Below are 18138 nucleotides of genomic sequence, written 5' to 3' on the forward strand. Positions count from 1 at the left end.
TACGCCTTCTTTCTTTGCGTGAACATTTGGGCGGCGTTATGCAAATCTTCCCACATAGTGAGGTAGATATGTGGGGGCGTGTTAGAACGAGCCGTTTTAGGTAGGTGTGGCTGACTCTTAACTTTTATAAAGAATATCTCTTTGGATTTGAGATTTGAGATTTAGTCTTTGCAAATTTACAGAACTTCTTTATGCACCAAGAGCTTGTAACACTCCAAAGAGAAAGGAAAAAATTTAAATTGCATCATATGACCCCTTTAACATTTTTTCCTTTCACCTTTCACAGTGGGACCAGGAACATGTACTGATAAAGTAAACGGGGACAAATTTAGTTTCATGTTGACATTAATGAGCTGGCATAGGGCATGACTGGCACCGGCTCAACTGGTTAAGCTGGTAAAGGGCATCAGGGAGTTGTAGGACAAACACCAGGGGCAAAATAAGCATAGTGGAGAACAAGCTGTAGGCAAGAAAGAGAGACAGAGGAAGAGAGAGACCAGGAAAAGGGGGTGTGAGACACAAACACATTTTAAGGCATAGCTGCCTTAAAATAGAATCCAATTACTGATGAGGAAAAACGGAGGGTGTGTTGAGAGAGAAGGAGAGAAGAATGAGGACTGGTGGTATGGATGTGTGAGAAGTGAGATGTAGAGAGAATATGTGAGGTGCTGGAGGAGAGGAGGTGATAGCGAAGGGTGTGGAGAAAACTTAAATTGAGCCCCCTGTGTGTATTGTGTGCAACACTTGCTGTGTGAACGTCTACACACAAGCGGCACATACATACAGTAGAGTTGTAGCAGCTCTGGGTTTGTTTTGGTTTCGTGAGGTTGCATTTTGTGAGGTTTGGTACCTCATTCACATCTCGTCTTGTTCATTCTTTTGTTGTGTCTTAATTAGTCTCAAAATAATCATCATGAAATCAAAACTGTCTCAACTCAGTACATGTTCCTGGCATTTTTTTGCACAACTCATCAGTGGTCTGTCTCTAAAATGACACAAATTTAGTTATTTAGTGGCTGCTTTTTGCAATACAGTTCACAAATATGATGGGTAAAATAACCCATGTGGATAAATGATTAAGTAAATAAATATATTGTGAAATATGTTGTAAAGAGCATTGCTTAATGAAAGATGTTTTTCAAATAAAAATTAATAAAAAATAGACAATTAAATGTATTCAGATTGACAATATAAAAAAATGCTGAAATACAAGTAACTAAAACTCACTGAAAATTATATTATTATTAAATAATAATATTTATGTAAATATGTTGTAAACTATATGTTAGCAATATATTTTTGTATATTTTATTATAATTATTGGCACCCAATTTTATTGAATTTCAGTACTCAATATTTTTTAAATATATAAACCATTTATTTTTAATTCATTTATTTATTGTGGGTTTATTTTATTTATATGCTGTATGGAATGTCTCACCCAACTTTTGTTTTTCCGACTGAATACAGTTTTCCTCAGAAATATACCAGATTGCAGAGATAAAATGGGTTGAAAAGGCATTTCACTTTGACTTTAAAGGTGTAGTTTTTAGTTACACTGTAAAACGCTCTATTCACGGTTTTCCTTGTCATTTCCTTGAGTCAGTTTATGTTTAGTCATGTTTTTTGGGATTTTATTTATGTAGGCCAATGTCTCAAATGCCGACCTCAGCCTTTGCCGTCCTCACTTAAATGAGAAAATGCCCCATAGGAGGCGCTCATAAAAACCCTCCGGAATCTACCGCTACAAATGGGACACACTGCCATGGTGTGGACTTCATGGACACATGCAAAAGTCAGCATGAAGTGCATCATTTGGGACAGGGCCACAGCATTGTTTTGTCACATTTTGCTGAAATAAGTATGTCTGGGTTCTCTTAACTTTTTCCTCCACTCCCAGGATTCACTTCACACTGCTGACAGATATAAATTTAGGATTCACTGAAATATTAAGCACATTTAGAGGACGTTTAATGCATTAATATTTCGTGCTACACAGTTTCACTTGTCGGCAATTAAGATGGAAAATCTGTGTTTAACATCCTCCAGCTATCGAAACGGCTTCTATAAAACTTTAACCGTATGTTGACAGCTCTGAAAAATCTGGTGTTCAGATACTCATCAGACAAATTATGGAAATTTGTCATCGAAACACATCACATTTTCTCATCTAATTGTGATTACAGTTTATTACAGCTCACTGGAATACTTGATTCTGATTAACTCTCGATTCTGGTTAAATGGGACTTTCTGCAGTCAAACATACTGTGTTTATAATGGATGTTAACTTAAAGTATCATAATGTACATTCTTTCTTTTTCCATTTGTTTGCTGTATAATACTCCAGATTGTACAGTCAGCCGGACGTTATCGCAAAATAATCCCCTTCAGGCCGATTCAAGGACCCTATTATCCCTCCCATATCGCATTTGCAGGCTGAATCAGGTGCATGATATCACCAGTTATGCCGTCTTTTGAGTCATTGCTGTGGCTGTTGTGTTTTTATAATGGACTGAAATGAACCATCGCCGCTTCTGAGTGTTTCTAAGTGTGTGTGAGTCAGTGGCACGGATCCTGCTATTATTAGACTGCAAGGCGGCCTGAAATCTCAGCAAAGCGCAGACCCACACAAAGGCATTTTTAACTTTCTTAAACATCTCACACACACACACATCACATCTCTCTTTCTTGTCCCCTGTGGGCTCGACTCACTTGCCGTTCTTGAAGTCTCCCGAATGCAGGCGGCTTTGTACCGTCTGCCACCTGCCGGCTTTAATGCCCCCCGTCAGCTTGCTCCTCACGCTGTCGCTACACAATGACCCCCCTCCGTCCCCCAATCCACCCCCCGCGGCCCCTTTCTGGCCCCGGGGCACCGTCCCACTGAGGAGACCACCAGAAAGAGAGCCGGGGTGATGGAAGGAACGAGAGAAAAAGGTGGAAAAAGACAAACATTGAGAGAGAAGAAACGGTTACAGGTTTGGATAAATCCCAATCATTTATCCCATGAGAGTGTTGCATGTGTGACCTCACAGCGACTACATACTAACACAAGTCACCCTGGGTAACACCAAGTGCAGCTCCTCCTCTAGGGGGCATAACAGAGCCTAGTTTTACCAGGTAGTGTGAGTGATTTCTCTCAGTTGCTCTTAAAAAATAAAGGTTCTTTACTGGCCTTGATGGTTCCATGAAGAACCTTTAACATCCATGCAAACTTTATGGTTCTTTATAGTAAAAGATGGTCCTTTAGATGTTTAAAATGTTCTTCACACTAAGAAAAAAAAATGGTTCTTTTAAGAACTGTTCATTGAATGCTTCTATGGGGAGCCAAAAATGGTCCTCCTGTGGAAGGAAAAAAAAACACTTTTGGAACCTTTAGTTTTAAAAGTGTAGAAGAACCATTTTGGTTCCACAAAGATCCTTTTTAAAATAACCTTTTTTTTCCTTAGTGTGAAGAACATTTTAAGCATCTAAAGAACGTTTTTCCACTATAAACTCCAAAAAGCTGGTTTGAAGCCATAGAAGAACCATTTCTGGTTCCCCAAAGAACCATTATTTTCTTAGTGTGAAGAACATTTTAAACATCTAAAGAACCTTCCGCCACTATTAAGAACCTTTGTGGAATAGATGTTGAAGGTTCTTCATGGAATCATTGATGCCAATAAGAACCTTTATTTTAGTGTAAATTGGTGTTTTTGTCGTACAAATGGACAACCATGATGCTTCAAATAACCACATTTGTACTCCCGGTGACATGCTTCGCATTAATGACACCCATAAATGTTGCAGACTTCACGCAGACACATAAAATTTGACTAGGTTACTTTTGTCATCAATATTTATAATCATGGTCACCACTTTGTGGACCTGGTGAAAGTCATCATGCAGTTAAGAGATTCATGTAACTGCTGCACCGCTCAAACACAATACAACATCAACACCAACAACGTCAAAAATGACAGGAGAACAGCAAAAAGAGCTTTAAGTGACAAAGCCGGCAGCCGCAGACTGGCACAAAACCAGCTGAGGAATATACCAGTACTAATAATACTAATATATACAGTATATATATATTAGTATGCGTGTGTGTATACTTTATATGTATAATAATATAGAAAATATAAAAATAGTAATAATTGTTTGATACCAATAATTATTATGGTGTTATGGCAAATAACTAACAAAACTGATGATGATGATGATGATGATGATGATAATAATAATAATAATAATAATAGCAATAATTAGAATTTAGATATTTATCAGGATGCACCTTCATTACAATTATGGCAGATAACAATGACGATATTTATTTTCATGATATGGCCAATAACTGATAAACGGCTGATACTAAAATTCTATACTAAGTTGTCTAAATAAACTAATTAAAATCAATGATGATGATAATAATAATAGCAATAATTAGAATTTAGATATTTATCAGGATGCACCTTCATTACAATCATGGCAGATAACAATGACGATATTTATTTTCATGATATGGCCAATAACTGATAAACGGCTGATATTAAAATTCTATACTAAGTTGTCTAAATAAACTAATTAAAATCAATTGTTTTAAATGCTACAAATGAATACAGGCATCGCAACATTATGTACACTAAAAAAAATGGTTATTAATTTTGAGATTTGCTAGAGATTAAATGAGTAATTATTAGTGTAAATGTTAGATGAAGACAAATGTAAAAAAGGTGAAATGAGTTTGCACAATTAAATATCCAAATAATGAATCCATATAATTAAAATTATAAATAAAATGTACATTTTGCCATTTTAATATATAATACAAAAATATTTTTAAAAAACACTCTTGTATTAGCCAATGACTAATATATCGTGCATCCCGAAATACAAGCATCTACTATATTGTGACAAAAAGGATCACAATATAATTGATATGTAAACTGATATATTATATTGATATAAAAACTTTATATGATCTGATCGGTTGCGATCACTAAACCAAATGCAGAAGACGACCAATGGATGTAAAGTCATGCAAAAGAACAATCTCCTTCAAGACATCTATTTCAATTATATCTTCTATTAAGTTCTAAAGTCTAAATGAAGATGAAATGCTGCAAACTATACTACATGTGCAACGAAGCGTCTGTTCCCAGTCGGTTTAGTTTCAATCTGCGGCTTCCGTCTCAAATAGCCGAGCTTCAGTGCAGCGGTCTGCAAACACCCCACACCGTTTAATCCAGCAGGTCCTCACCGGTCCAGAGGCAGGAAAATTGAATCACCTGAGCCACCGCGGCCAACATGTTTATTTAATTTGTCATTTTCTACAGCGGCCACCCCATCTGAACCCCTCCGTGCGTCTGCCGCCGGATTTGATGGACAAGTGTGTTTAAAGCGTTTGGCTCTTTCTGGGAAGCGGCGGGCGAAACCTGTCTGGATTAGTCCGGCGGCAAGGGTTGAGCGCTGGAGGAATCAGGAGTGCTAGAGGGACACATCCAGCCCGAGAAAGAGCACAGAGGCAAAACAACACCATCTCAAAACAAGGTGAAACGGGGGTTACCACACCACAATCAGACTAACTGTCAACCCTCAACAGGAGCGGGCGGCAGGGAGGGTTACATGCTACTGACGCCATTTTTCTATGTTTGTTTACTGTTATTGTTGCTGTTCGCTGGATAGCTGAGGCGGGAGGGTTGTCCGTCTCCATGGTAACACCCCATGGGAGGAGGGGGTGAAAGGTTAAAGGTCATAAGCTAAGAAGAGACAAGCAGGGCTGTAGGGAGTGAGGGACGTTTAGTGTCCAATTTTGGCACTTTTGGTAAGAAGAAAATCACGTCTACTGTGGATTTTGAGGCAATATATTGATCATGCCCCTGCAGTCCTGCAAAGCGTACAGAAAATAAATGTGGTGTCAAGAATAAAATCTGCATAATGACTTTCATATTGCAAACTTAAATATGAAGCGTGCAATTTCTGCGTCACAAGCGACACCATGAAGAACAGCTGCTCGAATAAACAGATTGTAATTCTGTTTGGTGCCACTAGGGGAGCCGACACTATTAAAACTAAAAATCATTACGTTAACTGATATAAAGCTGGAATAACATACAATATAAATGTGAGATGAAAAAACTAAAATGAGAAATAATGAAAATGAAAATTAAATTTTGCAAATAAATAAAAATATGAATAAAAAATTAAGTATGTTGAAGTACTAAAATTACTAGCTAAATAGAAATAAAAACTAATAAAATGAAAAAGCACAAACTAAAATTAAAATGAAAACTGAAAATATAAAAATAAAAGCAAAAATTCAAAATTTTACTAAGAAAAAATGTTAATACGAACACTGAATTTTGAATGATTTCAATAAATCAGTAAATATATCCATTTTATAGCAGATAACCAATAAATTGCCAAAATTATAAATATAATCTATTTTGTTAAAAAATGTAAATTAAACAGCTGCTATGCTACAACATCAAAATATTATAATATACAGTATGAAAAATGATAAATATTCCTTTTGAAATGTGTTACAGAAAAAATAAGAAGCACTCCTTATGAAATAAATGCTTTTAATTAAAAAAAATTAGGCTGGAAAATATCAGTAAGGGCAGATATTGAAAGTTAAATAATATTATTTATTAATATTATAAAATAATAATTTTATCTCCTTCCCTAGGAGCTGAAATTACACACTTCGCCTTCAAAGCGTTTTGTCAATCTTGGTTGGTGTATTGTGTAGTGATACTGTATTATATGATTGTGTAATGATTCCATATTTTTTTGGAAAAGTGTGTTGGATTATGGGAAGCTTCCTCATCATTACAGCCCTGCCAGTGATCAGGGTGTGCTTGAGGTTGTTGGGTAACGGGTGAGATGGGGTACAGTTATATATGGCTTGTGTTAGGGGAGGTTAGTTTTAGCCTACAGTCCACTCACTGACCGTCTGACACATACCACACAAAAAACAACAAATACTAACAGAAAAACGCTTGGTTCAATGCATTTGATTTGCTTTATCTGGGACATATATGTGTATATGTATGTATGTGTGTGTGTGTACTTATATGTATATATATATATATATATAATGTACATGCATATGTTTAATAAATCGAATAAATGTTTATGTATAAACGCACACCAAATATATAATACATAATTGTTACTTCCATTATTATATAATGTATTATTATTTTTATATTAAATACACGTTACAAATCATTGTTACTTACATTATAACTTGAATATTATATTTACATAAAATAGTAAATTTTAAAAGTAAAATATTTATTACAGTTTTTAAAATATTAAATAAAAACACATATATAAATGTATACATTAATTTAAAAATATATTTACACATGTCTATGTATCTATATCTACATATCATGTACATGTATACTGTATATGTTAAATAAATATAATGAATAATATTTTTTATATATATATATAATTTGTTACAAATACTTATAACTTACAATATATTTTGAAATAAAATATGAATAAATAAAATATTAAATATTTAAAAAATGTATAAAATGTAATTTTATATAATTAATACTACTAATAATAATTAATATATAAATAAGTATTTTTATATATAGCCCACTGCACACCACAACATAATTACACACTAACAGATGAGCTCTCACACTGCAAACTAGACGGTTTTGAAATCACAGCCGACTCAACTGAAACGCAGTAACTAAAATGAGCTGAATTAGCGCATTGTAAACTCTGCGAAAGAAAACGGCAATTGTGCAGCAGAATGCAAGTTATTTCTCCGCGTCAGCAAAAAACGGCTGATGGACTGACACGTACTTATTCATTTGTTTCTCATTCAGTTCTGAATGTAAATATAAAATGCGACTTCCACGTTATCGACAATATGAATCATTTTCAGGAGCATATATGTGACCCTGGACCACAAAACCGGTCATAAGGGTCAATTTTTTGAAATTGAGATGTATACATCATCTGAAAGCTGAATAAATAAGCTTTCCATTGATGTATGGTTTGTTAGGATAGGACGATATTTGGATGAGATACAACTATTTGAAAATCTGGAATCTGAGGGTGCAAAAAAATCAAGATATTGAGAAAATCACCTTTAAATGTCAGTCAGACGGTCGCTCCCTGTCTAAGTTGATTTGAATGAAGTAATCAGACTCTGTGCTGCTGGTTAGACAGATCTGGGGTGTGGTATGAGCTGTGGGTCAGGGGTTTGTGTCTCTTACCGGCCTGAACAGAGACTCACTTGAGTGTGAGGCGTGGATCTCCGTAAGGGGCATAAGGAGAAATGTTTAGTACAAACTCCTTGGGCGGGTATGAGCTCCAGCGCTGCTGTACTGAACTGCTGTCATTGTTATTCCAAAAGTCTCTGTCTAAATCACTGAAGAGACACACATACATGTCAGTAGAGCATCAGCCATCTTTCATCCATCAGCCGATCTCCTGATCCGGGACAGGAAGTGAAAGAGGAGAGGAATACACCATTCATAAGGAGGTGCAAAGACAGTTTTATGAGCAAACAGGGAAATCAAAACAGAGCCGATGCATCCATGAGGCAGCAGAGCAGAAACGAGCGAGATTATACCTGTGCATTCATTAGTTTTACCAAAAGCATAAAGGAGAGAAAGAGAGAGATAGAAAGCTGTAAAGCATCACACTTAACCAAAACACATTATTAAATATAATCAACACAATATCAGATGCTATTTTTGGTGAAAAACATTCACGCTTGGCTTAAGAAAAGAAATATTTGCATGGGTGGAGAGAAACACGAAGGCACAGATGAACCTGAAATTGGGAGGAAAGGTCATTTATGTCAAGTTAGAATTTCAAAAACAGCTTCAAGGGGGGAAAAAAAAGCTATTTTCAGTTAAAAACACCGATTTCCACAAGCACCTGCAAGCTTCAAATCCAAAGAAGTACTCATTAGTCCAAAGCAGCAGCTGCAATGTCACGAAGCACACGACACAGGCAAAACATCGCACCGACTTTTACCGGCGCGCGTCTCCGAGAATAACCGTCCCACAAATAAGGAGGCGTGTGATCAACCGACGAACAAAACAATGGAAACGTAGCGTCCCGCTGAGCTCAAACATCCCGCATCCTCCATCAAACGCTCTCAGATTCACCATCAGTCAATAGCTGGGAGAGGATGCGTCCCGAATGAATGCGAGAGCGCAGCGCTCATTATGAATGCAGTTGAGTCGTTTTTTCTTCAAAGCAAGTCTAGACTGTTCAACTTAATGGTGAATGAAATGGAAAGGAAATCATGACTTTTAGGCAGTGCCGGTCCATGAGGGAAATTTCTAAGAGGCTATGATACTGAACAAACCAATACAAGATTGCAGTAGACTCTTCCCAGTTTTCATAATTAATTATCAACATAGTTATTAATATTATTAATAATATTAATTATTATAAATATTAATAATATATTAATAATAACAATATAATTTTTTTAATATCATATAATAACAAATAAAAAAACTAACACTTGCTTTCTAATCTTTTTGTATTCTATCGGTTTTCTTTTCATTTATTATACACCTGCTAAATGACTAAATGTAAATGTAATAATAAGACAACATATGCATATTTTTGCTGACATGCCATTATTTATTATTTTTTATAAAATAAATGAAAAACATTATATATAATATTATTATTATTATTATTATTATTATTATTATGTATACATATACAAAAGTTTTTGTATTTCCTATTTATCTTTTTTATTTTCATAACAATTATGTATGTGTGTGTGTATAGATAGATAGATAGATATTTTATAAAGCAAAATTTATATTATAACAATATTACATATTACATTGTATGTACATAATAATAAATAATAACAATAATACAATTATACACACACACACACACACACTGCTTATTGTTGGTAATCTATTATTTATTATTTTCATAAATAAATAAGTATACATATAGTATACATATATAAGTAATACACACACACACACACACACACACACACATATATATATGTTAATGATTTTGACAATTAATAATGTAATAATCTTTCTGATCACCAACCCAACCCAATGATAGTCAAAATGTAGGATGAAACATGAAATTTATGAGCTCCCTGAGCTCTATTATTATTATTATTTTTATAGTAATTATTATTATTATTATTAAAAAAAGTGATGTTAAGAATTGAATTGCTTAATTGAAATCAGTCAATCAATTTGCTAATTAAAATTCTCTGGGCTATCACACAACAACAAAAACATTTGTAATAATTTTCCATATTTTTTTTTTACGTTATATGCATCTAGGCTAGACATATTAGTATGTAAATTAATTAAATGAACTGTTGCTTTTATTATTTTAGTTGCTATGCTGATTTTAAACCCATTTTGGAGCCTCTCTTGCTTCCTCTGACAGACCGCCACTGCTTTGATTTCCTCTGTTCAAAACACACTGCTTCGCTCCAACACAACCATCTTAAAAAACACCCCAGTGTCCCTGCACCTACTTGATGGCTTTTTTCTCTCCTCTTCCTCTTCCTGAATCAGGAGACCCGACGGACTCCACTCCTGGTTTATTTCTCTTCCCCTAAAAGACAGAGAAGAAAAGAGGAAGTTTATTCCCAGTTTCCTAATTGATCACAAGCTTCTGCACATCTAGCATTATCTGCCGTTCCTCCTTCCGCTCTCCTCCCTGATGCTTCGCTCTGATCGCTCAAATCACACGGTAGCTCTGAAGTCATCTTCATAGTAATTAAACCACACACGAGCCTCATATTTACATGGAAATAGCCAATTTAGCCCAGTGAGAGCATGTGGGAGAGACAGAATGACAGAAAGTGTCTTCAGAGGAGTAGGAGGCGATGTGGAAACCCTCCATAGACGTCACTGCTGTCCGCCTCTCTGCTCCATAAACAACGTTACAGGAGCTTTGTGACACAGCCCACGTTCACGTTCAGATTTAGGGAGACAGACTGAGTTATAAGTAACATAAGGTATGCAATCAACTTTTGAATTTACACGGTCATACCGGAGCGGGTTAATTCAATTTAGGTTAGATTCGTGGCAACAGCATCTAATATATTTATTCTCATATAAAGCCAACAGTAAACATGATGTTATGGTGTAAATGGGGTTGTAAATGATTAAAAAGGAAGATCAGTCATAATTCAGATGCAAACAGTTGCAAAAAAAGAAGAGTAAACAGAAAAAAATCATACGCAAGTATTACCTAATTGACCAAATGTATGAAAAAGTAAAAAGATAAAGAAGTAACTTACACATAAATACACTTCATACATATATATATATATATATATATATATATATTAGTAGATATTTGTCTTAATTTTTTGTCTAGTTAAATTTAGATACTTGCAAATGAAAAACTACCCATAAAGTATTCAAACAAGGGGGGATGCTATTTAGAATTTTTTTCTTTTACTATTATCTTTAACTTTTTTTTTCTTTTAATATATTTGTAAATGTTTTAGTAATTTTGTTATGTGCTTTTGTCATTTCTCTCTCTCTCTCTCTCTCTCTCTCTCTCTCTCTCTCTCTCTCTCTCTCTCTATATATATATATATGGATAATAAACATTTTCTGTTTTCACATATTTTTTTGTGAATTTTGAGTAGATATCATCTTTTATATATATATATATATTGAAAGAGAGAAAGAGAGAGAGAGAAAGAAAGAGAGAGAGAAAGAAAGGGAGAAAGAAAGAGTGAAAGAAATAAAGAGAGAAAGAGAGAACGAACGAAAGAAAGAACGAATGAAAAAGAAAGAAAGAAAGAAAGAGAGAATGAAAGAAAAAGAGAGAACGAACGAAAGAAAGAGAGAACGAAAGAAAGAAAGAAAGAGAGAATGAACGAAAGAGAGAACGAACGAAAGAAACAAAGAAAGAGAGAACGAACGAAAGAAAGAAAGAAAGAGAGAACGAACGAAAGAAACAAAGAAAGAGAGAACGAACGAAAGAAAGAAAGAGAACGAACGAAAGAAAGAGAATGAACGAAAGAAAGAAAGATAGAAAGGAAGAGAGAACGAACGAAAGAAAGAAAGAAAGAAAGAGAGAACGAAAGAAAGAGAGAACGAACGAAAGAAACAAAGAAAGAGAGAACGAACGAAAGAAAGAAAGAAAGAAAGAAAGAGAGAACGAACGAAAGAAACAAAGAAAGAGAGAACGAACGAAAGAAAGAAAGAGAACGAACGAAAACAAACGAATGAATGAATGAATGAATGAATGAATGAACGAATGAACGAATGAATGAACGAACGAACGAACGAATGAATGAATGAATGAATGAACGAGCAAATGAACAAACGAACGAACGAATGAATGAATGAATGAACAAACGAACGAAGAAAGAAAGAGAACGAACGAACGAACGAACGAATGAACGAAAGAGAGAAAGAGAGAACGAACGAACGAACGAACGAAAGAGAGAGAAAGAGAGAACGAACGAAAGAGAGAAAGAAAGAGAGAACGAACGAACGAAAGAGAGAGAGAACAAACGAACGAAAGAGAGAGAAATAGAGAAAGAAAGAGAGAACGAACAAACGAAAGAGAGAAAGAGAGAACGAACGAACGAACGAACGAAAGAGAGAGAAAGAGAGAACGAACGAACGAGAGAGAGAAAGAGAGAAAGAAAGAGAGAACGAACGAATGAAAGAGAGAGAAAGAGAGAACGAATGAACGAAAGAGAGAAAGAAAAAGAGAGAACGAACGAACGAATGAAAGAGAGAAAGAAAGAGAGAACGAACGAACGAACGAGAGAAAGAAAGAGAGAACGAACAAACGAACGAAAGAAAGAAAGAAAGAAAGAAAGAGAGAAAGAAAGAAATACTGAAATTTTAGTCTGGGAAAACTGGTTCTAATCAGGTTTGTTAAAGAAAGACTCTAAAACCATTTCATTATTATATTATTTTATTATATGTGGTCCTTTTTCATAGTTCTTGAATGAAAAAAGCAATTGTTAAGGAACTGTTTTCATTTGTGGAATCAGAAGCAGTGCTGTTAAAACACTTTACGATTTCCATTCCTATATGCAACATAATTACTTACATATTTTAGGAGTAACACAACAGCGTATCTAAAAACTGACAACACTAAAAAGCACAACGAAATCTGCTCTTAAAGATAAACACGGGTACAATCCGTCATCTCCCTCTCATCCCATCTCGTCCCGCGCTCCCGTCGGCTGCTGGCTCAGAGCTCGGCTAGTTCTGCCTGCTCGTCTCTCTCACGGGGTCAGAGGTCAGGAGTATCATTAGCGCTGGCCAGAGCAGGGACGGGATGGTGCTCAGTGATTGGTCGAGGGCTGCGTGGCTACAGCAAACTCCCTGAGCAAGGGCACAATCTCCATTCTCTGAGCGTTTGGTCTTTTCTGGATCCCATCCCACATTTTCACCGCATCGAATATTGTTTCACATTTGTAAAATGAACTGTAAAAAATAGTTTATGTGCCAATTGATAGTTTTTACGTGACGTCACACTCTTATAGGAACGCCACCTGGAGGGCAAAACGAGGCTTTGCTCCACTGACCGCCAGCTATTTTTACACGGTGTGTATTAAGTAGTAATGTAGTAAATCGCTGATATTAAAAGGTGAAATTTTGGCAGTTCAGTTTTATATATTTTTTTAATAATTAAATTTATTTTTATAGTAATTTCATAATTTAATTTGTTTTAATAACAAAATAATTTATATGTATTTAACATATTTTAAACTTTTTGCAAAAATCCTTCATTTGCAAATTCAAAGCAAATTCTGTTTTTAAAATATTCTGTATATATTTTAAAAACTGAAAAGTTCTTTAAGAAATTAATACTTTTATTATTCTTCAGCAAGGATGCATGAAATTGATTGAAACTGACAGTAAAGGCATTTATCATCTTAGAAAATATTTCTATTTCAAATAAATGCTGCTCTTTTCAATTTTCTATGCACTGAAGAATCCTGAATTTAAAAAATGTATTGCAGTTTCTACAAAAATATTATTAAAATTATTATAAAAATGTAAAATATATTTTGTCAAATAAACACACCCTTGGTGAATATAAGAGACTTATTTTTAAAATCTTACGAACCCCACATTTTTGAATAATATAAGAAGAAGAAGAAGAAGTAGTAGTAGTGGAGGAACAAGAACAATAATAATAATAATAATTATTATTATTATATTTTATGATATATATATATATATTATAATAAAATAATTTCTATGTGATATTTTTAATGTATTGTTTACATTTTTTACATTTTTTATTTTGTATAATATTGAAATATCTTGCACCACTTCATGTTGAGCTGGTTTCTTGCCGATCCAAGCTGGTCTATGAACTCTAACCACCTTAGACCAGCTTGGTCTGCCATCTGATCAGCTATCAGGACCAGCTAATGTGAAGCAGTCTTCAATCTAAAGCTGGTGTTAGCAAGATTTTGGTAAGGCAGGGTGTTCATCTTCCAAACATCTCAGTCGCGGCTCCAGAGTCTGACACACTGATTTAAACCAAAAAGGACAGTCCAAGAATCACCCAGATGTGCACAGCACACACAACGACACACACATGAGTCAGTCAGCTGGAGGGGACACACACACACGCACGCACACACACACACACACACACACACGCACACACACACACACACGCACACACATTAATTACTACTGACTAACCCCAGAGACAATATGAGCAGCAGAAGACTGGATACTCATAGAAAATGAATGGAAAATATCAGAACGCTCAATAAAAGCCCTGCCTTACAACTACGAGAGTCAATCATTATTCATTTTGGATAGAAGCATTGCCTGTTTTTGTTTTGTTTTATTTTACTTCAGAACACAAAGTAGCTGGAGTAACATGAAAAACAGTTTTTTGGCATGATTTGAACTAAAAAGCAGAATTTATTATATTGAATTAAAGCTAATTTATAATATTATTCAATCATATTTTATCTTATAAAAGACTTCTAACTAAATGCTGTTCTTTTGAACTTTCTTTTTCTTGAACAAAACCTCGGTTTTCATAAAATATGAAGCAGCACAACAGTTTTCAACAATGATAAGAAATGTTTCTTGATCACCAAACAGCATATTGGAATGGTTTCTGATATAATTTTATTGAATATTGTAAGAATGAATGAAACCGTATTTTGAAAAAATAGAATGATAATTAAATATTATAAAATAACCATGCACATGCACCAGACCACTATACCAAATAAAAAACAATAATGTATTAAATAATATTATGAAATAGTATAATAAAAACAAAATATTATAAAATATTTTTAAATAAACAAAATATGCACCAGACCAATATAAATAAAAAAATAAAGAAAAAACAATTTATTAAATAATATTATAAAACATATAATACAAATGAAATACTATGAAATAACATTTTTAATAAATAAATCAAATGTGCATTAGACCACTATACCAAATAAACATAAATGTATTAAATAATACTATAAAACATAATAAAAATGTAATATTATGAAATAATATTAATAAAAAATAAAATGTGCACTAGACCACTATACCAAATAAAAACAATTATTTATTAAATAATATTATAAAACATATATTAAAAATGTAATATTATGAAATATTTCTAAATAAATTAATAAAATGTTCACTAGACCACTATACCAAATAAAAAACAAGAATTTATTAAATAATATTATGAAATAATATAATAAAAATGAAATATTATGAAATAACTATTTTAAAAATAAATGAAATACGCACCAGGCCAACATCAGTGTTCTGAGCTTCTATACCATTCTAAACCTTTCTATATCATTACACTCCATGGATCTTCAGAGAATCCCATGATATTAGCATACAGTAATAGCTGCGGCCAAAAGCACCACGCTATCAATGACCTCGACGCCACAGTAGCGCCAGTTCACCTTCAAACACAATCCAATACACAATTCAGAGCACGTGGATCAATACACCAATTAAAAGAGACACTTTACAGACCGTTTAAAGACAAACACGTCCAGGACATGCAGTGACATTATGTGACGACATGCCCTCAAAGACTGATGACATATGCAAATACATATTACACATTCAGTGACACGTTTCATAGAAACACTCCACAGCACAAATTCTGTCAGCCCCCACTTTCAGCTTTACAATAAAGTAATGTGCTACTCTGATATATACCATGTATATATTCCAGGGTATTTCAAATAGAATAGTATTAAAATCGCTGGAGTGTCTAAATTGGTACTATGTCCAAAGAACATGGTAATACCATGGTATTTCTCTGTAAGAGTAACACTCTGTGATTCACCTTCAGACGGAATTCAATTAGCAATTTAAACCACAAAGAAATCAATACACTGATTAAAAACGATCCTTCAAGCAGCATGTAAGAGTGACACAGAAACGCATGATTAGCCATAAAAGCACTAAACATGATACATGATAAAAGCCTGAAAAAATAAAGACTGATTAAATATTCAAATACATCCATGTTGCTTATATACTACAAAAAAAATAATAATAAATAAATAAATAAATAAATTATATAACAAAAAATAGCAATTTTGGTAATAAAAATAATTCAATATAAATATTTATTTTATATTATAATTATTCTAATTACATTATTATAATTTAAAAATATAATACATTTTTTAATTATATAAAATAATTTAAGATGCATATATTCTCTGAGATGTAAATTTAATCATTAAAATTATTTACAAATACTTAAAAAATATTTAAAATATTAAAAATTATCTGAAATCTCATAATCTTATGCAACTGAGATTCTAGTAAATATGCTTTTAAAAAGATGCAAAAAGACAGCTAATTAATGCTTAACACAAGAAAAAAATATTTGCAATTTTGGTAATAAAAATAATTATGATTTTTAAATTATCTAAAAATAAAATAAGATATTATGTGTAATATATACCTCTCTGAAATGTAAATGTAGTAATATTAAATTATATACAAATATTTTAAAAAGTTATTGTTTTTCTCTGAAATCCCTTAATATTTAAAGCAATTAAGTTTAAATTAAAAATGCTTTTAAAAGATGCAAAATATGAAAAATACAGCTAAAGAACATACTAACCAAATATTCAAATTAATGCATCTTCCTTATATACCGCAAAAGAAAAAAAATATATAAATTAAATTATGCTCAAAACAAGAAAAAAAACTATTTTGGTAATAAAATTAATTATAATGTTGTATAAAAAATAATTAAGATGCATATATTTTCTGAAAAGCAAACTTCATAATATTAGAAATTCTATAAAAATATTAAAAGTAAAAAAAAAAAAAGAAAAAACACAGCTAAAGAACATGTAGCATGTCCTTGATATGCAGCCAAGCATGCGTTTGTTCATGCATGCAAATACAACTACTTTCAACACACGACACGTTTGGCTGAGAGTAGTGAGTGTTTGGTATCTCTCTCACACACACACACACACACACGCTGAGTACTTACAGGCTGCAGTTTCTGGGTAAGTAGTCAGTTTTTGACAGACAAGAAGCAGCTATCAAAGGAAACTCATCTGTCATCAACTGTATCATGAAATTTTCACAGAGAGAGAGATGAGAGCGAAACAAAACGGAGCGAGAGAGAGGAAGAGTGTGGGAGGAGGAGGGGTTTGAGAGAGAAGTGGGGATGAAAGTGAGGGAGGAGAGGATGCCGCCGATGATTGAGACGAGCGGAGGAAGCGACAGCTCGCCAACTGTGAGGCTCGGAGGGGGAATGAGAGACGTGTGTGTGTGTGTGTGCGCGCGTCTAGAATGGAGAAGGAGAGAGTCAGAAATGTGCATTCAGTAGCATGACTTGCTCTGAGCAAAGACACACACGTGCAAACGCTGCTACACACACGGCTGCAGGCAAAGACATCAGAAAGAGCTTCAGCCCAACAGACACAAACACGTTCCTCTCTCTCTCTCTCTCAGTCTGTCTTTGGCAGGAGCGCTCAAGAGGCCAGCGCTCTCATATATCTTCATATATTCTCCTTTTCTTCTCATCTTTTCTGTCTTCTCCAACTTTATTCATCTCCCTCTGGCTTGGGCTTCAAACGCGTTTTTCTCTCTCTTTCTCTCTCAGTTTTTGAAGTACTTTATTGGAGCGATTGTTCCACACACCGCC

At 33.9% G+C, this 18138-nt stretch overlaps 1 protein-coding gene across 2 annotated transcripts in view; it reads right to left on the reverse strand.

The window, feature by feature from the left end:
• Positions 1-18138, reverse strand: part of LOC107674837 (synaptotagmin-7-like) — a 173507-nt gene that overhangs the window by 50927 nt on the left and 104442 nt on the right. Inside the window, exons 3-4 of one of the 2 annotated variants that reach the window (XM_016468953.1) lie at positions 10502-10581; positions 8249-8383 (exon numbers count right to left, since the gene is read on the reverse strand). In XM_016468953.1, coding sequence (XP_016324439.1) covers positions 8249-8383; positions 10502-10581 — 215 coding nt within the window. The remainder of the gene's footprint in view (positions 1-8248; positions 8384-10501; positions 10582-18138) is intronic. The other variant, XM_016468952.1, reaches the window with a different exon arrangement.

This window comes from Sinocyclocheilus anshuiensis, unplaced genomic scaffold (assembly GCF_001515605.1).
Source record: "Sinocyclocheilus anshuiensis isolate Anshui unplaced genomic scaffold, SAMN03320099.WGS_v1.1 scaffold941, whole genome shotgun sequence".
NCBI classification, from domain to species: domain Eukaryota; kingdom Metazoa; phylum Chordata; class Actinopteri; order Cypriniformes; family Cyprinidae; genus Sinocyclocheilus; species Sinocyclocheilus anshuiensis.